We start from the raw sequence: 25,229 nt of genomic DNA on the forward strand, positions 1-25,229 counted from the left end.
AAAAAAAAAAAAAAAAAAAAAAAAAAATATATATATATATATAAAATAGGCCAGGTGTGGTGGCTCATGCCTTTAATCCCAGCACTTTGGGAGACCAAGGTGGGTGGATCATGAGGTCAGGAGTTTGTGACCAGCCTGACCAACACAGTGAAACCCCACCTCTACTAAAAATACAAAAAATTAGCTGGGCGTGGTGGTGGGTGCCTGTAATCCCAGCTACTTGGGAGGCTGAGGCAGGAGAATTGCTTGAACCTGGGAGGTGGAGGTTGCAGTGAGCCTATCTAGGAACCACTGCACTCCAGCCCGGTCGGCAGTGAGAGGCTCCGTCTCAAAAAATTAATAATAATAATAATAAAGGAAAAAAACTGATTTTATGCGTATCAGTTGGCATCAACTCCACAAACATTCTTTGTTTTGTTTTATTTTGTTTTTGAAACAGAGTCTTGCTCTGTCGCCCAGGCTGGAGTGCAGTGGCAGGATCTCAGCTCACTGCAACCTACGCCTCCTGGGTTCAAGGGATTCTCCTGCCTCAGCCTCCCGCGCAGCTAGGACTACAGGCACACACTACCACGCCTAGCTAATTTTTGTATTTTTGGTAGAGATGGGGTTTCACCATGTTGGCCAGGCTAGTCTCGAACTCCAGACCTCGTGATCCACCCTCCTGGGCTGCCCAAAGTGCGGGAATTAGAGGCGTGAGCCACCACACCCGGCCTCCACAAACATTCTTTAAAGATCCTCATCTAGAAGCACTATCTTCATGCTAACATATGCTGAGTTCATGAGCTCATCATCTCACAGTAAAAGCACCAAGCATTTTCAAGTGTGACTTATTTTTTTCTTTTTTTTGAGATGGAGTCTCGCTCTGTTACCCAGGTTGGAGTGCAGTGGTGCGATCTTCCGTCACTGCAGCCTCCACTTCCTGGGTTCGAGCAATTCTCCTGCCTTAGCCTCCCAAGTCGCTGGGACTACTGGTGCACGCCACCACACCTGGCTAATTTTTTTGTTTTTTTTTTGAAATGGAGTCTTGCTCTGCCACCCGAACTGGAGTGCAGTGGTGCGATCTCCACTCACTACAAGCTCCACCTCCTGCGTTCACGCCATTCTCTTGCCTCAGACTCCCGAGTAGCTGGGACTACAGGCGCCCGCCACCACACCGGGCTAATTTTCTTTTTTGTTTTTTTTGTATTTTTAGTAGAGACGGGGTTTCACTGTGTTAGTCAAGATAGTCTTTATCTCCTGACCTCATGGTCCGCCTACCACAGCCTCCCAAAGTGCTGGGATTACAGGCGTGAGCCACTGCGCCTGGCCTAATTTTTAATATTTTTGGTAGAGATGGGGTTTCACCATGTTGGCCAGGGTGGTCTTGAACTCCTGATCTCAAGTGATATGCCCGTCTTGGCCTCCCAAAGTGCTAGGATTACAGGTGTGAGCCACCATGCCCGGCCTTTATTTCTTTTAAATGTATATATGAGGGTCCCTTTGGTGAGTGTTGAGGATGGGTAGAGCCCCAAACACTTGAAATTGAGGTTCACTAGAGATGATTGCAGCCTCAGCAGGAAGTTTATTTCTGCATTTGGTTCTGATTATATAGAATCAAGAATATCCCTGATTCATAATTAGAAAGTTCACCATTTCCTGAGCTCTTAGAATAGGAGGCAGGATGTGGTGATGCATGCCTACAATCCCAGTGCTTTGGGAGGCCGAGGCAGAAAGATCGTTTGAGGTCAGGAGTTCAAGACCATCTGGGGCAACGTAGTGAGACCCTGTTGCTTCTACAAATAATAATAATGAAAATACAGCCAGGTTTGGTGCCACATGCCTATGGTTTCAGCTACTTGGGAGGCTGAGGCAGGAGGATCACTTGAGTCTGGGAGGGTGAGGCTGCAGTAAGCCGTGATTGCACCATTGCATTCTAGCCTGGGCAACAGAGCGAGATACTGTCTCAAAAAAAGAAAGAAAGAAAAGGCCAGGCGTGGTGGCTCAACCCTGTAATCCCAGCACTTTGGGAGGCCGAGACAGGCGGATCACCAGGTCAGGAGATCAAGACCATCCTGGCTAACACGGTGAAACCCCGTCTCTACTAAAAAATACAAAAAAACCAGCCAGGCGAGGTGGCAGGCGCCTGTAGTCCCAGCTATGCGGGAGGCTGAGGCAGGAGAATGGTGTAAACCCGGGAGGTGGAGCTTGCAGTGAGCTGAGATCCGGTCACTGCACTCCAGCCTGGGCCACTGAGCGAGACTCTGTCTCAAAAAAAAAAAAAAAAATAAAGAAAGAAAGAAAGAAAAAAGAACGGGCCCTATGCTATGAGATAGGGACAGTTATAGCTCTCATTTTAGAGAGGGGCACACTGAGGCCCAGTGTGGTGGTGGTGGGCCTTTTGAGAGGTCAGTGCTGTCTCTGCTTCTCTCAGAGAATCCCAATCACCATAAACTAAGTCACCATCAACTTGCTGGTAAGGACACCTGACTTTTTTTTTTTTTTTTTTTTGAGGCAGAGTCTCGTTCTGTGGCCCAGGCTGGAGTGCAATGGCGTGATCTTGGCTCACTGTGGCCTCTACCTCCCAGGTTCAAATGATTCTCCTGCCTCAGCCTCCCGGGTAGCTGGGATTACAGGCGCCTGCCACCACACCTGGCTAATTTTTGTATTTTTAAAGAGAGATGGGGTTTTACCATGTTGGACAGGCTGGTCTCGAACTCCTGACCTCAAGTGATCCGCCCCCACTCTCAGCCTCCCAAAGTGCTGGGATTACAGGCTTGAGCCACCGTGCCTGACTGAGGACACCTGACTTTATGAGCAGGTGAGGATGGAATCCCCCGTTTCTTTGACATGTTTACAAGCTGTTCCAGTATGTGCTCAGGGTGGGGCGAGAAGCTTTCCAGGGCCTGCTGAAAAGCCAGTTAGGGAAGTCAACCTGGTGGGGCTCTCTCTTGTGTGGGAAAATCCAGTGTGTATATCCCACATTAGTGGCGTTTTAAAAATTCTGGTTTGAGACCCGGTGCAGTGGCTCATGACTGAAATCTCAGCACTTTGGGAGGCCAAGGAGGGCAGACCACCTGAGGTCAGGAGTTCAAGACCAGTCTGGCCAACATGGTGAAACCCCGCCTCTACAAAAATACAGAAATTAGCTGGGCATGACAGTGGGTGCCTGTAATCCCAGCTACTCAGGAGGCTGAGGCGGGACAATCTCTTGAACCTGGGTGGTGGAGTTTGCAGTGAGCTGAGATCGCCCCATTGTACTCCAGCGTGGGCGACAGAATGAGCCTCCATCTCAAAATAAATAAAATTAAAATTAAAAAATATGAGAATTCTAATTTGAAAAGTAAAGCCATATACTGTTCAGTATTTTAGAAATCCCTTTATTAATTTTTGTTATTGAAAAGTAATAGGGCTGGGCGTCATGGCTCATGCCTGTAATCCCAGCACTGTGGGAGGCCAAGGCAGGTGGATCATTTGAGGTCAGGAGTTCAAGACCAGCCTGGCCAACATAGTAAAACCCTGTCTCTACTAGAAATACAAAAATTAGCCAGGCTGTAGTGGTATGCGCCTGTAATCCCAGCTACTCGGGAGGCTGAGGCAGAAGAATCACTTGAGCCTTGGTGGGCAGAGGTGGTAGTGGTGAGCTGAGATCGCACCACTGCACTCCAGTCTGGGCCACAGAGTGAGATCATGTCTCAAAAAAAAAGAAGAAAAGAAAAAGAAAAGTAACAGAAGGGGCCAGGTGCGGTGGCTCACGCCTGTAATCCTAGCACTTTGGGAGCTTAAGGTGGAAGGATCACTTGAGCCCAGGAGTTTAAGACCAGCCTGGCAACATAGACTTCATCTCTACAAAAAATAAAAAAAATTTAGCTGGACGTGGTGGCAGATGCCTGTGGTCCCAGCTCCTCAGGAGGCTGAGGTAGGAGGATCGCCTGAGCCCGGGAGGTCAAGGCTGCAGTGAGCTGAGATCATGGCACTGCACCCCAACCCATCCTGTCTCAAAAAAAAACTGAACTAAACTAAAATAAAATAAAGGAGTTCTTAATGGGAAATATGTATATATAACTTTTATAAAAATGAGACCACTTTAGCACAATGTTTTGCTCCTTGCCTTATTAACTGAACAATAAACATATCATGATGGTCTGTAACATATCTATGCTCTGGAATATATTGCAATAGTTAAAAACAAAACAAAACAAAACAAAAAAAACTGGGCCAGGAGCGGTGACTGACACCTGTAATCCTTTGGGAAACCAAAGCGGGTGGATCACCTGAGGTCAGGAGTTCGAGACCAGCCTGGCCAACATGGCGAAACTCCTTCTCTACTAAAAATACAAAAATTAGATGGGCGTGGTGGTGAGCACCTGTAATCCCAGCTACTCAGGAGGCTGAGGGAGGAGAATCACTTGAACTTGGGAGGCAGAGGTTGCAGTGAACCAAGATTGTACCATTACACTCCAGCCTGGGAGAAAAGAGCGAAGCTCCAGCTCAAAAAAATAAAAAAGTAAAGTGAATTCATATTCACCGAGTTGGAAAGATAACCACAATCTATGATTAGGTGAAGAAGCCAAGTTGTAAACCTGGGATGTCCAATCTTTTTCTTTTTTGAAATGGAGTCTCGCTCTGTCGCCCAGGCTGGAGTACAGTGGCGCGATCTTGGCTCACTGCAAGCTCTGCCTCCCGGGTTCATACCATTCTGCTGCCTTAGCCTCCCAAATAAATAGCTGGGACTATAGGCGCCTGCCAACACGCCTGGCTAATTTTTTTTGTATTTTTAGTAGAGACAGGATTTCACTGTGTTAGCCAGGATGGTCTTGAACTCCTGACATGATCCACCCGCCTCCACCTCCCAAAGGGGATGTCCAATCTTTTGGCTTCCCTGGGCCACATTAAAGAAGAATTGTCTTTAGCCACACATAAAATACAATAACGATAGCGGATGAGCTAAAACAAATTGCAAAAAATCTCATAGTGTTTTAAGAAAGTTTACGAATTTGGGGCCTGGCGTGGTGACTCACGCCTGTAATCCCAGCACTTTGGTAGGCCGAGGCGGGCGTATCACGAGGTCAGAAGTTCGAGACCAGCCTGGCTGACATGGTGAAACCCTGTCTCCTCACTGCCTCTGTCCTGCCGTGCAGGAGCAGGATGCTGAGCCCTGGCAGCCCCATGGGGAGCTGCAGTACCTGAGGCAGGTGGAGCACATTGTCTGCACCTGCTCCCGGCCATCGCTATTTTCAGCAGGAAGGCAGGCAGTCCCGCTGCAGCCTGAGAAGTGAGTTTCCTCTGCTGACAACCACAGTGTTTTGGAGGACTTGATGTGGTTTATCAAGGGATCCACACATGCTAAAGAACTATCTTCCAAGGGAGTGAGAATGTGAGATGTCAGTGGAGCCCAAGACTTTTTGGACAACTTGGGATTCTCCACTGAGAAGAAGGGGGCTTGGGCCCAGTTGATGGCTTCCAGTGGAGGTATTTTGGGCAGAATACGAAGATGTGGATTCAGAATATTCAGATCAAGGAGTTGACCAATCGCAAAAAGTGATTGACATCATCAACACAAGGCATAATCCCAGTACTCTGGGAGGCTGACGCAGGTGGATCACTTGAGGTCAGGAGTTTGAGACCAGCCTGGCCAACATGGTGAAACCCCATGTCTACTAAAAATACAAAAAGTAGCCAGGGGCTGGGCACGGTGGCTCATGCCTGTAATACCAGCACTTTGGGAGGCCGAGGTGGGTGGATCCCCTGAGGTCGGGAGTTCAAGACCAGCCTGACCAACATGGAGAAACCCTGACTATACTAAAAATACAAAATTAGCCTGGTGTGGTGGTGCATGCCTGTAATCCCAGCTACTCGGGAGGCTGAGGCAGGAGAATGAACCTGGGAGACAGAGGTTGCGGTGAACCAAGATCTCGCCATTGCACTCCAGCCTGGGCATCAAGAGTGAAACTCCGTCTCAAAAAAAAAAAAAAAAAAAAAGCCCAGGCATGTTGGTGGGCACCTATAAATCCCAGCTATTTGGGAGATTGAGGCAGGAGAATCGCTTGAACCTGGGAGGTGGAGGTTGCAGTGAGCCAAAATTATGCCACTGTACTCCAGCCTGGGTGACAGCGAGACTCTTGTCTTAAAAAAAAAAAAAAAAAAAAAAGAAGAAGAGAGGCTGGGCGCGGTGGCTCACGCCTGTAATCCCAGCACTTTGGGAGGCCGAGGCGGGGGGATCACGAGGTCAGGAGATCGAGACCATCCTGGCTAACACGATGAAACCCCGTCCCTATTAAAAATACAAAAAATTAGCCGGGCATGGTGGCAGGCGCCTGTAGTCCCAGCTACTCGGGAGGCTGAGGCAGGAGAATAGCGTAAACCCGGGAGGCGGAGCTTGCAGTGAGCTGAGATCGCACCACTGCACTCCAGCCTGGGCGACAGAGCCAGACTCCGTCTCAAAAAAAAAAAAAAAAAAAAAAAGAAGAGAAAAGAACAACCAACACTGACCACAGACAAATCATCATCTGTGCTTGGAATCCAAAAGTCTTCCTCTGATGACACTGCCTTCACGCCATGCCCCTCTGCCCATTCTAGTTTTTGTTTGTTTGAGACGGAGTTTCACTTTTGTCACCCAGGCTGGAGTGCAATGGCGCAGTCTTGGCTCACTGACACCTCCTCCCAGATTCAAGCGATTCTCCTGCCTGAGTCTCCCAAGTAGCTGGGATTACAGGTGCCCGCCACCACCCCCAGCTAATGTTTGTATTTTTAGTAGAGATGGGGGTGTCTCGAATTCCTGACCTCAGATGATCCGCCCACCTCAGCCTCCCAAAGTGCTGGGGTTATAGGCGTGAGCTGCCGTGCATGGTCTCCCTCCGCCAGTTCTTCGTGGTGAATGGTGAGCTGTCCTGCCAGCTGCACCAAAGGTCAGGGGCCTGGGTGCACCTTCAACATCGCCAGCTACGCCCTGCTCACTTATGTGATCGCGCACGTCACGGACCTAAAGCCCGGTGACTTTGTACATACTTTGAGATATGCGTATGTTTACCTAAGTCACAATGCGAAACTGAAAATTCTGCTTCAGAGAGAACCAAGACCTTTCCCAAAGCTCAGAATCCTTCAGAAAGTTGAGACGCGTGATGATTTCAAGCGGAAGACTTTCAGGTGGAAGAGTACAATCCGCCTCTATTAAAATGAAAATGACTATTTAGGGCGCTTTTGTTTTATTTATTTATTGTTTTTGAGACGGAGTCTCTCTCTGTCACTCAGGCTGGAGTGCAGTGGCGTGATCCTGGCTCACTGGGTTCAACTCAACTTCGCCTCCCGGGTTCAAGCGATTCTCCTGCCTCAGCCTCCGGAGTAGCTGGGACTACAGGCACATGCCACTATGCCCTCCTAATTTTTTGTATTTTTAGTAGAGACGGGGTTTCACCGTGTTAGTCAGGATGAGTCTCGATCTCCTGATGGAGGGTGACCTCGTGATCCACCCGTCTCAGCCTCCCAAAGTGCTGGGATTACAGGCGTCAGCCACTGCCTAGGGTGCTTCTAAAGGAGTTTGAAGGGTATTGTCAGTCTTTAGGGGGTTGGGCTGGATGCTCAGGTGAAAGTTCTTTTTGCTCTAAAGGAAAAGGGAACTAGGTTAAAAATCTGTTGGTGACTTATTAGTTATTAACTTTTAAGGATATTAACTTTTAAGGGTGTCACCAAACTGTGCTAGCCCTTTCTGTGATAAAAGGCCTTGAGTTTGGTTAACTCACTGAGGGTGTATGAAAATACCGAGATTATCAGCAAAACTGAGGAGTATGAAATTGGAATGCTCTTAACAAAAACATGCACTGCGTTTCAATCCCATGTCTTTATGAAGGTTGGTGAATTTCAAGAATTCTACAAGCTATTCTCTTAAATTTGAGAGAGTGGAATAACACCATCAATCATAATGTATAGTGTCGTTATGAACATTTCCAGTTATATTAAGTTTACATATAATATAGATATATATACATATATATATATATATTTTTTTTTTTTTTTTCTTTTTTGAGATGCAGTCTTACTTTGTCGCCCAGGCTGGAATACAGTGGCATGATTTCAGCTCACTGCGACCCCCCCTCCCAGGTTCCAGCAATTCTTGTGCCTCAGTCTCCTGAGTAGCTGGGATTTCAGGCACCTGCCACCACGCCTGGCTAATCTTTTGTATTTTTAGTAGAGACGGGGTTTCACCATGTTGCCCAGGCTGATCTTGAATTCCTGACCTCAGGTGATCCACCTGCCTTGGCCTCCCAAAGTGCTGGGATTACAGGAGTGAGCCACCACACCCGGCTTAAAGTTATATTTGTTTTATACATTTCTATAACAAAGAAGTGTTCTACCAGGCGCAGAACAGTTTTTGTATTTTTGTAAAAAATACAAAAAAATTAGCAGGGTGTGGTGGTGCGTGCCTGTAGTCCCAGCTACTCAGGAGGCTGAGAGGGGTGGATTGCTTGAGCCCAGGAGGCGGAGGTTGCAGTGAGCTGGGATTGTGCCACTGCACACTCCCTATGGACAGAGGGAGACTCCATAAAAAAAAAAAAAAAAAAAAGTATTCTGCAAAACAACAAAGTTTTTCCTCCATTCTTCTAAACGTTATTATTAAAACATTAACTCTTTTTTTAAGGAAGAAAAAGACTAAAGCTCCGTTTGATCAACCCTGCATATGTATATACAGGAATAAGAGTACTATATGGCCCCGGGTGTGGTGGCTCATACCTGTAATCCTAGCATTTTGGGAGACTGAAGTAGGGAGATGACCTGAGGTCGGGAGTTCCAGACGAGCCTGGCCAACATGGCAAAGCCCTGTCTCTAGTAAAAATACAAAAATTAGCCAGGCATGGTGGCGGGTGCCTATAATCCTAGCTACTTGGAGCCTGAGGCAGAGGAATCGCTTGAACCCAGGGGGCAGAGGTTGCAGTGAGCCAAGATCGCACCACTTCACTCTAGCCTGGGCGAGAGAGTGAAACTCCGTCTCAAAAAAAAAAAAGTGCTGTATGTAGTTTTCAATTTTTCCTACTCTGTGTTTCTTGGTGAGTTTTCCATGTTAAAACAGAGTTCTTGTTTGTTTGTTTTTTTTTAAGACAGAGTCTCCCTCTACCGCCCAGGCTGGACTGCAGTGGCTCGACCTCAGCTCACTGCAAGCTCCACCTCCCGGGTTTACACCATTTTCCTGCCTCAGCCTCCTGAGTAGCTGGGACTACAGGCGTCCGCCACCACGCCCGACTAATTTTTTGTGTTTTTAGTAGAGACAGGGTTTCACCATGTTAGCCAGGATGGTCTTGATCTCCTGACCTTGTGATTTGCCCACCTCGGCCTCCCAAAATGCTGGGATTACAGGCGTGAGCCATCATACCCGGCCTTTTTGGCTTTTTTTAAACCACTGTGTGGTATTCCAGAGGATGGACATAGCCTAGCTAATTTACCCAGTGCCCTGCTGATGGTCATTTAGGTTATTGTAATAAACATCCTCATATGGGCTTTCCAGTTATTATGAGATCTTTTTATAATCAACTCACATATAGGTATCTCCTTTAAAAATTATTTATTTATTATATATGTATATATTTATATTTATTTATTTTTTGAAGCAGGTTCTTGCTCTGTTCCCCAGACTGGAGTGCCGTGGTGTGATCACGGCGCACTGCAGCCTCAACCTCCTGTGCTCAGACAATCCTTCCATCTCAGCCTCCTAAGAAGCTGGGATCACAGGCACACACCACTACACCCAGATTTTTTTTTTTTTTTTTTATGAGACAGAGTCTTGCTCTGTCACCCAGGCTGGAGTGCAGTGGCCTGATCTCGGCTCACTGCAAGCTCCGCCTCCCGGGTTCACGCCATTCTCCTGCCTCAGCCTCCCAAGTAGCTGGGACTACAGGTGCCTGCCGCCACGCTCGGCTAATTTTTTGCATTTTGAGTAGAGACAGGGTTTCACTGTGTTAGCCAGGAAGGTCTCGATTTCCTGACCTCGTGATCCCCCCGCCTCGGCCTCCCAAAGTGCTGGGATTACAGGCGTGAGCCACCGTGCCCGGCTTCAGATAATTTTTTAATTTTTTTTTTTTTTGAGACAAAGTCTGGCTCTATCACCCAGGCTGGAGTGCAGTGGTGCGATCTTGGCTCACTGCAACCTCTGCCTCCTGGGCTCAAGCCATCCTCCCACCTCAGCCTCCCAAGTATCTGAGACTACAGGTATGCCTCACCATACCTGGCTAATTTTTGTATTTTTTGTAGAGACAGGGTTTTGCCATGTTGCCCAGGCTGGTCTCGAGAGCTCAAGCAGTCCTCCCACCTCAGCCCCCAAAGTGCTGGGATTACAGGCCTGAGCCACTGCGTCTTGCTTTTTAAAATTTTTTTATAGAGATGAGGTCTTGCTATGTTGCCCAGGCTGGTCTTAAACTCCGGGGCTCAAGCAATCCTCCCACCTGGACATCCCAAAGTGCTGGGATTATAGACGTGAGCCACCTTGCTCAGCCTGTTATTATTTAGAGATGGAATTTTGCTGTGTCGCCCAGGCTGAAGTGCAGTGGCTACTTATAGGTATGAACATAGCTTACTGCAACCTCGAACTCCAGGGCTCAAGCGATCCTTCCGCCTAAGCCTTCCCAGTAGCTGGGACCACAGGCACACAACAGCCACACATTTCAGTCCAAGGACATAACATGATTTACACAACCCATCCCTTTGGTGATGGTTGTTGGGTAGTTTCCGATTTTTCACTCTAATAAATAATGACCTCTTTATCCATTATATATTTTTAAAAAATGAAATCTGAATTCAGCAATTGAAACCTATCTGCAGACCACTGGAGTAAATGGGAACCTGAGAAACTATTTGATGGGGAAGGAAGCCCCCAGGCCCTCTTGGGAAGGCCTAGGACCTAGTCACTGCTTCAGGGAGAACAAAGAGTGACAATTCGGTTTTTTTTTTTTTTTTTTTTTTTTTTTTTTAGAGATGGAGTCTTGTTCTGTCTCCCAGGTTGGAGTGCAGTGGCGCAACCTCGGCTCACTGCAACCTCCGTTGCCTGGGTTCAAGCGATTCTTGTGCCTCAGCCTCCAGAGTAGCTCTGACTACAGGTGCATGCCACCATACCCAGCTAATTTTTGTATTTTTAGTAGAGATGGAGTTTCACCATATTGGCCAGGCTGGTCTCGAACTCCTGACCTCAAGTGATTTGCCTGCCTCAGCCTCCCAAAGTGCTGGAATCACAGGTATGAGCCACTGCATCCAGGTTTTTTGTTTTGTTTTGTTTTTGTTTTTGTTTTTTTTAGACAGAGTATTGCTCTGTTGCCCAGGCTGGAGTGCAAGTGGCACAATCTCAACTCACTGCAGTCTCCGCCTCCTGGGCCCAAGTGATTCTTCTGCCTCAGCCTCCTGAGTAGCTGGGTCTACAGGTGTGCACCACCATGCCCGGGTATTTTTTGTATTTTTAATAGAGATGGGGTTTCGCCATTTTGGCCAGGCTATTCTCAAGCTCCTGGCCTCAAGCGATCTGCCCACCTCCGCAAGTGCTGGGATTATAGGTGTGAGCCAACATGCCCAGCCGTAATTCAGTTCTTAATGATTTGCTGTCATGGACCCTTTACAGAACTTGCTGGAAGCTATATCCCTAGGAGAAGGATTTTTATCACCTATAAGTCTCAACAGCCCTGTACCTGGATTTTCCTTTGATAAACAACTCCCCTTCCAACACCGCCACCGCATGCATCCTTAGCAGGATTACCACGCCAGGTGCTCTCCCTTTCCCAACCTAACGATGGGCCTAGAACCTAAGCCAAGATAGTGAGATTCAACTCTGGATCTTGGCTACAGCCCTTGGGAGAGAGGCTCTTTCTCTCTGTTGCGTTGCTTAGTTATAAAGACGTTAAGTATGGTGCTGCCAGAGAAATCCTGTCAGGGAATGAAGCAGGTTTCCTGGAAACTTAGATTGAACACCTGGATCCAGACATGCCTGAAGCCAGCCCCGTTGACTCAGTTACGTGAGCTGATGAATTCCATTTTACACTTCAGTCAGTGACAGTTGGGTTTCTACCACTTCCATCAGAATAGTTCTTTTTTTTTTTTTTTCTTTGGAGACAGGGCCTCGCTTTGTCACCCAGGCTGAAGTGCAATGGTGTGATCTCGGCTCACTGCAACCTCCGCCTCCCAGGTTCAAGTGATTCTTCTGCCTCAGCCTCCGGAGTGGCTGGGATTACAGATGTGCACCACCACGCCTGGCTGAGTTTTGTATTTTTGTAGAGATGGGGTCTCACCATTTTGGCCAGGCTGATCTCGAACTTCTGATCTCAGGTGATCTGCCGCCTCGGCCTCCCAAGTGCTGGGAATACAGGCGTGAGCCACTATGCCCGGCCTAGAACAGTTCTTGTTCACGCTCCCTTGACCCAGAAAAGAACAAACTCATTCATAATTAATTAATTAATTTATTTATTTATTGACTAGTATGTGCTTAGCCCCATGCTGGGTGATGATGGGGACAGTAGTGACCATGACAGAACTCTCATGGCAATCAAGGCTTCCAGAGCTCAAACGGCAATCACAAACTGTTCAGCAAGAATGGTGACGCCTGCCATGAAGGAGGAGCTCAGAGAGCTACAGGAGAGGTGTCTGTGAATGGGAGATGGGATCATGGAGCAGTCCCTTGAAAGTTGGGCAAGAACCAGCCAAGTGGAGTGAGGTCAAGGGCTAAAGATACGTGCACACAAGCCCTGGGGTTTCAGGGCACACCCGAGGCACAGGAACCTGGAAAAAGATCTTGGAAGTGGAAGGAGGTAAGGGCTGGGGAGGCTGGGAGGGCAGACGTGAGGCAGCCATCCAGGCCCCAGCGGAGGAAGCAGGAGGAGGATGCAGAGGAGGCCGGGGTGTGTATGTTGCCTTCCCGTCTTGTCCCTCAGAGCGTGGTGTAGAAATACATGGCAATCAGCATGACTGGGAGCTGGCGAGGAGGCAGAGAGATGAGGGCACTCCACCCCCCAACCCCCAGCCCACCCAGCCTGTGGGCTCCCCGCCTCTCACCGTCCACATCAGGATGGCAAACCCAAACCACGAGATGCCCCACGTGTAGCTGTCGATGGCATGGCCGATGTGCTCAAAGCAGCCCTGGGCAGGGGGATGGGGGAGGTTTAAGATGACACCCATGAGGGTGGCTGCTAAAGGCGAGAGTCCCACTGTGCGCCCTTGGGAAAGTCACTGCCTCTCCTGAGCCTTGGTTTTCTCACCTGTGCAATGGGAACCATGGCACTGTCCACCTCCTCGGGTGGTTTCGGGGCCCCAGGGAGCTGATGTTGAACCCGGGCCCTGCAAAGTAGGTGCCGCCCTGCTGATGGCTATGACAGTCTGAGGGTGATTTTGCTCTTATGGCTGGCTTTTTTTTTGGGGGGGGGGAGTCTCGCTCTGTCACCCAGGCTGCAGTGCAGTGGTGTGATCTCGGCTCACTGCAACCTTTGCCTCCCGCATTCAAGCGATTCTCCTGCCTCAGCCTCCTGAGTAGCTGGGATTACAGGCGTGCACCACTACGCCCAGCTAATCTTTGTATTTTTAGTAGAGATGGGGTTTCACCATGTTGGTCAGGCTGGTCTTGAATTCCTGATTTCATGATCCGCCCATCTCGGCCTCCCAAAGTGCTGGGTGAAATTACAGGCGTGAACCACCGCGTGCGCCCGGCCTTGTTTTTTTTTTTTTTTTTAAGTCTCTTGCCTTTTATTAAGTCTCTTGCCTAGACTAGAGTGCAGTGGCACCATCACAGCTCACTGCAGCCTTGACCTCCTAGACTCAAACGATCCTCCTGCCTTAGCCTCCCCAGTAGCTGGGATTATAGGCACACACCACCATGCCTGGTTAATTTTCTGTACTTTTTTATAGAGACGGGGTCTTAATATGTTGCCCAGGCTGGTCTTGAGCTCCTGACCTCAAGTGATCCTCCTGCCTTGGCCTCCCAAAGTACTGGGATTACAGGCTTGAGCCACTGTGCCTAGCTCTATTGTTTTGTTTGATGTTTTGCTTTGTTTTGTTTTGTTTGAGACGGAGTTGCGCTCTGTTGCCCAGGCTGGGGTGCAGTGGCACAATCTCAGCTGATTGCAACCTTCACCTCCAGGGTTCAAGTGATTCTCCTACCTCAGCCTCCCGGGTAGTTGGGATTACAGGCATGTGCTACTGCTCTGGGCTAATTTTTGCATTTTTAGTAGAGATGGAGTTTTGCTATGTTGGTCAGGCTGGTCTTGAACCCCTGACCTCAAGTGATCCGCCCTCCTCAGCCTCCCAAAGTGCTGGGATTACAGGTGTGAGCCATTGCACCCCACCCTATTGTTGCTCTTATTTTCGGACAACCTGAGTAAAGTTGCAGGTGCCAGGTCTGGCTCAGACAGACCCTGGGTGCATCCTGCTGACTTGAGAGAGAGTTGGGAGAGCACGAGAAAATCAGAGAGGGGGCCCAGCGCTGTGGCTCATGCCTGTAATCTGAGCATTTTGGGAGGCCAAAGAGGGTGGATCACTTGACCTCAGGAGTTCGAGACCAGCCTGGCCAACATGATCAAACCCTGTCTTTACTAAAAATACAAAAATTAGCCAAGAGGGTGGTGCGCGCCTGTAATCCCAGCTGCTCTGGAAGCTGAGGTGGGAGAATCCCTTAAACCTGGGAGGCAGACACTGTAGTGAGCTGAGATCGTGCCACTGTACTCCAGCCTGGGTGACAGAGCGGGACTCGGTCTCGAAAAAAAAAAAAAAAAAGAAAAGGAAGAAAAAGAAAACAAGAAAATCAGAGAGGGGAAGAGGAGAGAGAAAAAGCTGGATGGACAGACACAGAGAGGGAGAAAGAGATAGAACCAGAGAGGGAGCAGAGACCAGAGGAAGACAGACAGATGGACGGACAGATGCAGCAGGGCAGAGGGCCACACCTTGGTGAACAGGTAGTCCATGTGCCCCAGGCGGCAGCCCTCCTTGTTGAGGGGGATGAAGTTTCCCGTCCGGCGACAGCACAGTGGGGGCCAGGGGAACACCACCTCCGGAGTGGCCTCCCGGAAGGTTGATGTGAAGTTCACCCAGTCCATGGGACCAGATGTGCCACAGCACTCTTGCTGGAGAGAAAAGCAGGGGGTCAGGCGGGCTCGGGCTCAGAGAGGATAGTCGCTTGCCTGAGGTCACACAGCAAGGAGGGGCAGGGTTGGCCTTTGACACAGCTGGACCCAACTTCCCCATGTCCTGGGCCTCCAAGCGAGTGTGTCCGGTGGGTGTCTGTGTGTGAGCACGGAGCAGATGATATTTGTCCCAGGACCAGGAGGCTGATGGGGGATTTGGATCAAACCCGCACCTCTGACTTATTTTAAAATATTTTTGCCAGGCATGGTGTCTCACGCCTGTAATCCCAGCTCTTTGGGAGGCCAAGGTGGGTGGATCACCTGAGGTCAGGAGTTCGAGGCCAGCCTGACCAACATGATGAAACCCCCATCTCTACTAAAAATACAAAATTAGCCAGGTGTGGTGGTGGGCCCCTGTAATCCCAGTTACTTGGGAGGCTGAGGCAGGAGAATCACTTGAACCCAGGAGGTGGCGATTGCAGTGAGCCAAGACTGCGCCACTGCACTCCAGCCTGGGAATCAAGTATAAAACTTCATCTCAAAAAATAAAATAAAATATTTTTTATCAACAACTATGCTGATAAAATAACATAAAAAGGGCAGATTTCTGGCTTTTCCTGGCCTTGGTAAGGAATCCAGGTGTTTAATTTGTGGCTCCTGAATGAGGAAAACATAGGCTTGGGCACCCTTCAAACATGGGTTCAAATCCTGGCTAGCTAGAGGACTTGGGCCACATTGACACCTCAGTTTTCCTTTTTTTTTTTTGTTGAGACGGATTCTCCCTCTGTCATCCAGGCTGGAGTGCAGTGGTGCCATCTTGGCTCACTACAACCTCTGCCTCCTGGGTTCAAGCAATTCTCCTGCCTCAGCCTCCCAAGTAGCTGGAATCACAGGTGCACACCACCGTGCCTAGCTAATTTTTGTATTTTTTGTGGGGACAGGGTTTCACCATGTTGGCCAGGATGGTCTTGAACTCTTGAACTCAAGTGATCTGCCCGTCTCAGCCTCCCAAAGTGTGGGATTATAGGCGTGAGCCACTGCGCCCAGCCAATTTCTTCCTCTTCTGATGCAATATCATGTTGGATTTGATGAAGAGTGTATCTCTTCAAATCTGGAAGTCTGAGTTTGAATCCTTCCAGTTCTGTGACCTACCAGGTGTGTGACCTCATGTAAGATATTCAACGTCTTGCTTTGGTCTCCTCATCACTAAAAGGCTGATCTCCCTTATGGGGTGGTCGTGAGGATTAAAAAAGCTTTAAAAGTGCTTTGAGGCCAGGCACTTGTGGCTCATGCCTGTAATCTCAGCACTTTGAGAGGCGGAGTTGGGAGAATCGCTCCAATCCTGAGCCCAGGAGTTCGAGACCAGCCTGGGCAATAGAGCAAGACCCCGTCTCCACAAAAAATAATTTTAAAAATTTAGCCGGGCGGGGTGGGGTGTACCTGTATTCCCAGCTACTTGGGAGGCTGAGGCAGGAGGATCACTTCAGCCCAGGAGTTGGAGGTTGCAGTGAGCTATGATTGCTCCAGCCTGGGCGACAGAGCAAGACCCCATCTCAAAATATAAAAATAAAAGTGCTTTGAACTGTGTTAAACCCAAGTTAGTGGTCAGTGAATGGTGCTGTTACTATTGTTATTATTATCAACATTTCTGTTGAGGTAGCATGTATAGGCTAAGAGCAGGGGGTCAGGAGCTAGGCTGCCGAGTTCCAATCCCAGCTCCCACCACCTATGGACTGCATGGCATCGGGCAAGGAACTTTCCCTTTGTGGGCCTGTTTACTCATCTGCAGAAGGGTTTACTCTTCCGCAGCCCTGCTCTCCTGGAGATCTCATGAGTGGATGTCTTTAAAGCACTCACTTCTCTACAAGAGGGCACATCGGGCGCTCTATCGGCTTCTGTGGAGGGAGCCCCAGGCTCTCCCGGCACCCGGGCCACCCTGCCCACCTCAATCATGACGCGGTCCCACAGGCGGGTCAGCTCCCGGCCCTGGTCGGTGTTCGCGCTGTAGAAGGTCAGCATCTGCTTGGTGATCAGGGATGGACTGGACACCATCTGCGGAGAACAGGGAAGAGCAGGGGCCGGCAGGGCTGGGTGGGGAGACAGGACGACCTCTGCCCCGCCGCGCGGGGAACCCTCGCCCCTCCCCTCCCATGCAGGTCAGGCCCCTCCCCAGGCCTCGCCGGGCTCACGTAGTCACGGTGGGTGTAGGACGTGATGCAGGAAGCGCACTCGAAGATGTAGACGATGAGCATGAGCACCAGGTACTGGGGAGACAGAGGGAGGATGGCCCGTTGGGCAGAGCCCGTGAAGCCACACCCCATCAGGGAGGCATCACTGTGGAAATGCAAGTTTTTAAAAAGTTTGGGGCAGTGTGACTAGTATCATCCATAATATGTGGTGGGTATTCAGGTGTTCGCTGTACAAGTCTTCCAACTTTTCTGTATTTTGAAATATTTAATTTAATTAATTTATTTTTGAGGCAGGCCAGGCGTGGTGGCTTACGCCTGTAATCCCAGCACTTTGGGAGGCCAAAGGGGCTATCACCTGAGGTCAGGAGTTCGAGACCAGCCCGGCCAACATGGTGAAACCCCTTCTCTAATAAAAATACAACAATTAGGGCTGGGCATTGGTGGCTCACACCTGTAATCCCAGCACTTTGGGAGGCTGAGGTGGGTGGATCACTTGAGGTCAAGCGTTTGAGACTAGCTGGGCCAACATGGCAAAACCCTGTCTCTAATAAAAATACAAAAATTAGCCGGGAATGGTGGCATTGGCCTGTAGTCCCAGCTATTCGGGAGACTGAGACAGGAGAATCGCCTGAACCCGGGAGGCGAAGGTTGCAGGGAGCTGAGATTGCACCACTATGCTCTAGCCCGGTGATGCTTGAAATCCCAGCTACAAGCTCGGGAGGCTAAGGAAGGATTAATTGCTTGAACCTGGGAGGTGGAGGTTGCAGTGAGCTGAGATCGTGCCACTGCACACCAGCCTGGGTGACAGAGGGAGACCCTATGTCAAAAATTATATATATATATATATATATATATTTTTTTTTTTTTTTGAGATGGAGTCTCCCTCTGTCGCCCAGGCTGGTGTGCAGTGGTGGCAGGATCATAGCTCGTAGCTCATTGCAGCCTCTGCCTCCCAGGTTCAGGTGATCCTCTTGCCTCAGCCTTCTGAGTATCTGGGACTACAGGCACATGCCACCATGTCTGGCTCATTTTTAAATTTTTTTTAGAGATAGGGTCTTGCTACGTTGCCCAGGCTGGTCTCAAACTCCTGAGTTCAAGTGATCCTCCTTCCTCAGCCTCCCAAAGTGCAGGATTATAGGAGTGAGCCACCACACCCAGCCAGAAATATTTTATAATGAAATGTCAAGGGAAAATGAAATTTAAAAAGTAACATATTTGCCAAAGTTAAGTATTGACTTAGAATCACTAAATAAATGTCTACTATAAAAGAGAAAAATATCTGGGATAAATAGATGACAGCAAAATAAAAAAAAGCTAAAGAAAAGAAAATTAAAAAACAAAGACATTCAGGGCCAGGCACAGTGGCTCATGCCTATAATCCTAGCACTTTGGGAGGCCAAGGCAGGTGGATCACCCGAGGTTGGAAGTTCAAGACCAGCCTGACCAACATGGAGAAACCCCGTCTCTACTAAAAATACAAAATTAGCCGGGCATGGTGGCGCATGCCTGTAATCCCAGCTACTCGGGAGGCTGAAGCATGAGAATTGCTTGAATCCGTGGGGCAGAGGTTGCAGTGAGCCCAGATTGTACCATTATACTCCAGCCTAGGTAACAAAAGTGAAACTCCATCTCAAAAAATAATAATATAAATAGATAAAGACATTCTCTGCCAGATGCAGTGGCTCATGCCTGTAATCCCAGCACTTTGGGAGGCCGAGGTGGGAGGATTGCTTGAACCCTGGAGTTCAAGATCAGCCTGGGCAACACAGTGAGACCCCGTTGCTACAAAAAATAAAAATAAAAAAATTAGTTAAGCATGGTTACTACTAGTGGTAGTGTTAGTCCTAGCTACTTGGGAGGCTGAGGTTGGAGGATCGTTTGAGCTGAGTAGTTGGAGGCCACAGTGAGCTATGATTACACCACTGCATTCCAGCCTGGGTGACAGAGCAAAACCCTGTCTCTTAAAACAAAACAAACAAGTGTGGGTGCAGTGGCTCACGCCTGTAATCCCAGCACTTTGGGAGGTTGAGGCGGGTGGATCAACTGAGGTCAGGAGTTTGAGACCAGCCTGACCAATATGGTGAAACTCCATCTACTAAAAATGCAAAAATACAAAAATTAGCTGGGCATGGAGATGGGTGCCTGTAATTCCAGCTACTCGGGAGGCTGAGATAGGAGAATAACTTGAACCCAGGAGGTGGAGGTTGCAATGAGCTGAGATCGTGCCACTGCACTCCAGCCCAGGCAACAGTGTCTCTTAAAACAAAACAAACAAACATAAAACGATGTTCTCAGATAATGAGAAACATCTGACACAGACTGGATATTGGATGATATAAAAGAATTTGGGTGAATTTGGTGGGTTGTGCCAACGGCATGGAGGGCAGGAGAAAAAAAAGCTTGATAGTTGATGTTTAATGCAAATTCTTTTCTTGTACTAACCTGGCATCTTCACCTATAAAGCAACAGGAGGTTGTGTGTGGATTTGTGAGCTCCGCTACTGGGAGATGGATGACATTGCACATCCGCCTGACTGCTTTAAAACAATGTGCTTATCGGTCAGAGAAATGTGTGCTCCAGTATTTACCGGAGCTTATCCAGGTAAGCGACTTGGCTTCTAGAATGTGCTTCAAAATACCCAGAAGGAAAAGTGTGGGAGAAGGGGGATAGAGGAGACAATGCTGGGCAGTCTGCAGCTGATGTTGTTGAAATTAAGTGAGAGGTATGCAGAGCTCAAATACCACGGACTCTACTTTAGTCTACGTTAGAAATTTCCCGTAAGAAATTCGGAAAAAAAAAAAAGGCGGAGAGGTGGGGGCCAGGCACAGTGGCTCATGCCTGTAATCCCAGCACTTTGGGAGACCGAGGCGGGCGGATCACGAGATCAGATCGAGACCATCCTGGCTAACACGGTGAAACCCCGTCTCTACTAAAAATACAAAAAATTAGCCGGGCTTGGTGGTGGGTGCCTGTAGTCCCAGCTACTCAGGAGGCTGAGGCAGGAGAATGGCGTGAACCTTGGAGGCAGAGCTTGCAGGGGGCCAAGATCATGCCACTGCACTCCAACCTGGGAGACTGAGCAAGACTCCATTTCAAAAAAAAAGAAGAAGAAATAAATTTGGGGAAAAAATGTCTTAGTTAATGACAAACTAATAGGGGAAACAGACATAGACACAATTTTTAAAACTAGTTGGGTGAATTTTTAGGGCTTTGGTTAAATTGTTATGCCCGAAAATTAAATACAGGATAAGAAAATAAGAGGGCAGGTGTGGTGGCTCATGCCTGTAATTCCAGCACTTTGGGAGGCTGAGATGGGAGGCTCACTTGGGGCCAGGAGTTTGAGACCAGCCTGGGCAACATAGTGAGACTCCATCGCTACAAAGAATACAAAAATTAGCTGCACGTGGTGGTGCACACTTGTAGTTCCAGCTCATTGGGAGGCTGAGGTGGGAGGATCATTTGAGCCCGAGAGTTCAAGGTGGCAAAGAGTTATGATTGTGCCACTGCACGCCAGCCTGGGCAACAGAGTGAGGCCCTGTCTAGAAAAACAAAGGAAGGAAGAAAAGAAGGAAGGAGGGAAAGAAGGAGGGAGGGAGGGAGGAAAGGGAGGAAGGAAGGAAGGAAGGGAAGGGAGGGAAAGGAGGAAGGGAAGGAAGTCCATGGCTCCATCGTACCCAGGATAAAGCCAAAGTCCACAATACCTGCCTGTCTAGAAAAATGAAGGAAGGGAGGGAGGAAGGGAGGGAGGGAGGGAGGGAGGATGGGAGGAAGGGAGGATGGGAGGACGGGAGGACGGGAGGGAGGACGGGAGGATGGGAGGGAGGGAAGGTGTCCATGGCTCCATCTTACTCAGGATAAAGCCAAAGTCCACAACACCTGCCTTCCCTCCCGCTTCTTTCCCATCCCCACTCCTCACTGTTCTCCTCCCCAGCTGTCTGCCTCATGTCCTCTCACCCCCCCAACCTCCTCCTCACTCAGCTCCAGCTGCTTTGGACTCCTGGCCCGCTCTGGCCTCAGAGCCTTTGCCCTTGCTGCCACCTCCACCTGGAAGGCTGTTGCTCCAGTTACACACATGCCTCACCCCCATTGCCTCTAGGTCTTTGCTTTCCCTGGCAGTGAGGTCTTCCCTCGCCCTCCTCGGCTCCTGACCTCCCCTCCTGTTCACTGTCTTCCTCCTCTGAGCACAAATCCCCTGGGTCAAGGGCTTTTATATTTCACTCAGCACAGAGCCCCAGTGCCCAGCGTAGGGCTCAGCACATAGCTCCTGCTCATAAGCATTTGTTCATCAAATAAGTGGCTGCTCCTGGGAATCTGAAAAACCCTTGGCTGTCGAGGAAGCACAGTGCTGTCTCTGTGTCACTGGGGCCTGGATTGGAATCCCAGGTCTCCTGGTCACCTGGGAGAGGGTGTTGGCCTCTTTGAGCCTCAGTTTCCTCATCTGGTAAATGGATTGAAAAGCACTAACTGTGAAGGGCCTCTGGGAAGACTGAGGAAGCTCATTTTCTTTCCTTTTTTTTCTTTTTTTTTTTGAGATGGAGTCTCACTCTGTCATACAGTCTGAAACGCAATGGCGTGATCTTGGCTCACTGCAACCTCTGTCTCCCAGGTTCTAGTGATTCTTCTGCCCCAGCCTCTTGAGTAGTGGGGATTACAGGTGCCTGCCATCACGTCTGGCCTTTTTTTTTTTTTTTTTTTCTCTCTAGAGATGGGATTTCGCCATGTTGGCCAGTCTGGTCTCGGACTCCTGACCTCAAGTGATCTGTCCGCCTCTGCCTGTCAAAGTGCTGGGATTACAGGCATGAGCCACTGCGCCTGGCCACGAAGTTCATTTTCTAAACTGCTTACCCTAGTGTCAGGTGCATGAGAGATACTTGGGAAGTGTGGGTTATTGTTGTGGGCAGAGATTGAGAGCACAGGCTCAAGAGCTGATCTGCTCAGGTTGAAACTGGCTCTGCCACTGTCTCAATGTGTGCCCCTGGGTAAGTGACTTCACTTCTCTGAGCCTCAGTTTCAATCTCTGTCAAATAGGGTCATGATGATGATGGTATCTCTTGGTGAACTATGAGGAATAAATGAAGGAATCCAGAAAACCATTTAGAACAGCTCGTGGCATGTAGTAAACCATTATTAAATGGTAGCTGTGCTATTATTGGCAGAGTTCATGAGCACAGACTCTGGAGAGCGGCTAGCAGGGGTTCAAATTCTAGCCCTGCACTGGGTGCAGGTGGAGGAGCTCAAGCCTGTAATCCCAGCATTTTGGGAGGCTGAGGCAGGAGAATCATTTGAACCAGGAGTTTGAGACCAGCCTGGGCAACATAGTGAGACCCCCATCTTTACCAAAAAAAAAAAAAAAAAAAAAAAAACCCAGCCCTGCTACTCAAGTCCTCCCACTGTGCAGACCCCCACTCCCCTCTCTCTGCCTGCTTTCTTCATTAAATGGGGGTAACTGCGGAGCCTGGGTTATTGGGCTGTGGGAAGACTGAGTGAGATGATGCCTGGGATCCCTGAGTGTGACGCTGTGGGGAACTCACACTAGTGGCTGGGGCGGCACCTGCTACTATGACTCAGTGATGCTGAACTCCGTTTTCAATGTCCCCATTCCCCCACCCCCAGGGCCTCACCGTGAGGACCATGGACCGGCGGCGGCAGAGCGCGGCACCCACACCAAAACTGGCTACCACGAAGAAGGAGAAGCCGCAGAAGATGGCGATCCAGGCGCCAGCGAAGACGTCATCCTTGCCTGAGACTCCCATCAGTGGGTATACGCGGTACTGGTCGGCTGTCACCCATACGGTCTCAGCAAACAGGGCCAGGCCTGACAGCTGGACAGAGCAGCAGGTTAGGAAGGTTCTCTAAGGGCCAGCAGCCCTGGCACGAGGCATCTCCACGAGCAAGTTCCTTCCCCATTCGGAGCCTCCACTGCCCTCACAGTAAAGTGGGCAAAGACCTCGCCCTCCATGAGCAGCGATGAGGGTGAGCAGAGGCCAGGAGAGAAGAGACCCAGCCAGACAACCGACCCTCACGCCCCAGCTGCCAGTTGCTTCGGGGATGAAAGGGGATGCCACGTGGAAAGGCTGGAGCAGTGGACTGGCACAGAGGAGATGGTTGGTCCACCTGCCCTCCCTTGACGGTGCTGTTTTTCCCCGAGGAGGGGAACATGGCCATGGCCATAAAAATTACAAATGGGCCAGGCAAGGTGGCTCACACCTGCAATCCCAGCACTGTGGGAGGCCGAGGCAGGAGGATTGCTTGAGCCCAGGTGTTTGAGACCAGCCTGGGCAATAGTGAGACCCCGTCTCTACGAAAAATAAAAAAATTAGCCAGATGTGGTGATGTGCACCTGTAGTCCCAGCTAGTCGGGATGCTAAGGTGGGAGGATCAGCTGAGCCCAGGAGTTGGAGGCTGCAGTGAGCTAGGATCACACCACTGCACTGCATCCTGGTCAACAGAGCGAGACCCTGTCTCTAAAACAAACACAAGGCCAGGCGAGGTGGCTAACACTTGTAATCCCAACACTTTGGGAGGCTGATGTGGGCAGATCATCTCAGGTCAGGAGTTCAAGACCAGCCTGGCGAACAGTAGAAACCCCGCCTCTACTAAAAATACAAAAGTAGCTGGGTATGGTGGTGTGTGCCTGTAATCCCAGCTGCTCGGGAGACTGAGGCAGGAGAATTGCTTGAGCCCAGGAGGTAGAGGATGCAGTGAGCTGAGATCTTGCCACTGCACTTCAGCCTGGGTGACAGAGCGAGACTCCGTCTAAAAAAAAAAAAAAAAAAAAATTAGCCAGGTGTGGTGGTGTGCACCTGTAATCCCAGCTACTCTGGAGGCTGAGGCAGGATAATCACTTGCGCCCGGGAGTTGGAGGTTGCAGTTAGCTGAGATCGGCCACTGCACTCCAGTCTGGGCGACAGAGTGAGACTCTGTCTCAAAAAAACAAAACAAAACAAAACAAAAAAACACAAAACCAAAACCCAACGTTAATTGAAAGACACTGTTGTTTTTCCTTCTTGTGGCCTCCTGTGCACCAGGCAGTCACTTTACATCCATAGTGATGCTGATGGTGATAGCCAGCATTGGTCGGGCACTTTCTCTGAGCTGAGGACCATGCATGGATTGATTCGCATGACAACAGCTCACACAATGAGGACACAATCTACAGATGAGGAAAGAAGGCACAGAGAGGGACAGTCGCTTGCTAAGGTCACAGAGCTGGGGAGAGGCAGAGCTGGGATTTAAACCCAGGCTGTGCTGATCACTGAGTCTGCCCAAGAGACAGTTCTGGACCCTCATCCCCCACCCCAAGCTCAGGACTGCCCTCTCCCCACCACACAACCACTCGGTTCCCAGCACTGGAGCGAGTCTCACCAGAATAATGATGTTGCCCACAACTAGCAGGCCCACCGCAACTGGAGATCCCTTCTCAGCCTCTGCTGCTGCCGCAGACGCCATCATCCTGGGACACACGAGCAAGGATGAGGCCAGGAGTGTAAAGGGCCAGCCGGACCCCCCATCTCTGAGCCACAACCCAGCTGCAAGGGGTTGCTCCAGCTCTCTGCGGGGCCCAGGCTGGTACTGATGAGCCCACAGCCCTGGCGGGGAGGCATTTTGCAGAAGAGGACACCCAGGCCCGGTGGGGCAGTCACTGGCCCGAACTTGGCACTGCCCCTTCCTGAGCCTCAGACCCCCCCATGCCACACCCAGACTTCCAGAGCCCCCTCCTCACCTTCTCTGTCTGCAGCCTCTCTGGCCATCTCCACCCACTGTGGCTCCCTATATATGCCCAGGCCCCTCCTTGGGCTGGTCTCCCAGGAAGGAGGGAGGGTGTGTATGTGTGTTTTGGGGCACGGCACGGGGATGGACAAGAGGCCAAGCCGGCAGACCAGGATGAGTGAACAGCTTCGATGGGCTCCCTGCCGCCCCCATGATTTATAGACCTGAAATTCCAGATTGTGTAGGACCCATGGCCTCTGGGTCCCAGGCTCCGTTGGTG

The 25,229-nt window shown here is 49.8% G+C and overlaps 1 protein-coding gene and 1 pseudogene across 2 annotated transcripts; one reads left to right on the forward strand and one right to left on the reverse strand.

Annotated features, from left to right (window-relative positions):
• The first annotated feature begins 5,105 nt into the window (after window positions 1-5,105).
• LOC111529951 lies at window positions 5,106-7,155 on the forward strand (annotated as a pseudogene).
• Window positions 7,156-12,726: 5,571 nt separating this feature from the next.
• On the reverse strand, window positions 12,727-24,688 carry UPK1A (uroplakin 1A). Of its 2 annotated transcripts, XM_023196947.1 has the most exons (8): window positions 24,605-24,688; window positions 22,861-23,061; window positions 17,240-17,314; window positions 16,995-17,102; window positions 14,871-15,050; window positions 14,561-14,658; window positions 12,994-13,077; window positions 12,727-12,913 (listed from the first exon to the last, which is right to left on the reverse strand). In XM_023196947.1, exons 1-7 carry the CDS (start codon window positions 24,686-24,688, stop codon window positions 13,002-13,004), a joined length of 822 nt encoding a protein of 273 aa, XP_023052715.1. In that variant the 3' UTR covers window positions 12,727-12,913; window positions 12,994-13,001. The 2 variants fall into 2 exon arrangements, with proteins under 2 accessions (XP_023052715.1, XP_023052716.1); XM_023196948.1 differs by lacking the exon at window positions 14,561-14,658.
• Between the last annotated feature and the right edge of the window lie 541 nt (window positions 24,689-25,229).

This window comes from Piliocolobus tephrosceles, chromosome 21 (genome assembly GCF_002776525.5).
Source record: "Piliocolobus tephrosceles isolate RC106 chromosome 21, ASM277652v3, whole genome shotgun sequence".
Classification (NCBI taxonomy): domain Eukaryota; kingdom Metazoa; phylum Chordata; class Mammalia; order Primates; family Cercopithecidae; genus Piliocolobus; species Piliocolobus tephrosceles.

What these genes read in the sequence shown, in the direction of transcription:
- UPK1A (XM_023196947.1), bottom strand. Translation starts at nt 24,688, where the DNA reads ATGGCGTCTGCGGCAGCAGCAGAGGCTGAGAAGGGATCTCCAGTTGCG. An exon ending in TGGGCAACATCATTATTCTG is followed by an intron (nt 23,062 to 24,604) that starts GTGAGACTCGCT and finishes TGCTCTGTCCAG; the next exon opens with CTGTCAGGCCTGGCCCTGTT. An exon ending in CCTACACCCACCGTGACTAC is followed by an intron (nt 17,103 to 17,239) that starts GTGAGCCCGGCG and finishes TGTTCTCCGCAG; the next exon opens with ATGGTGTCCAGTCCATCCCT.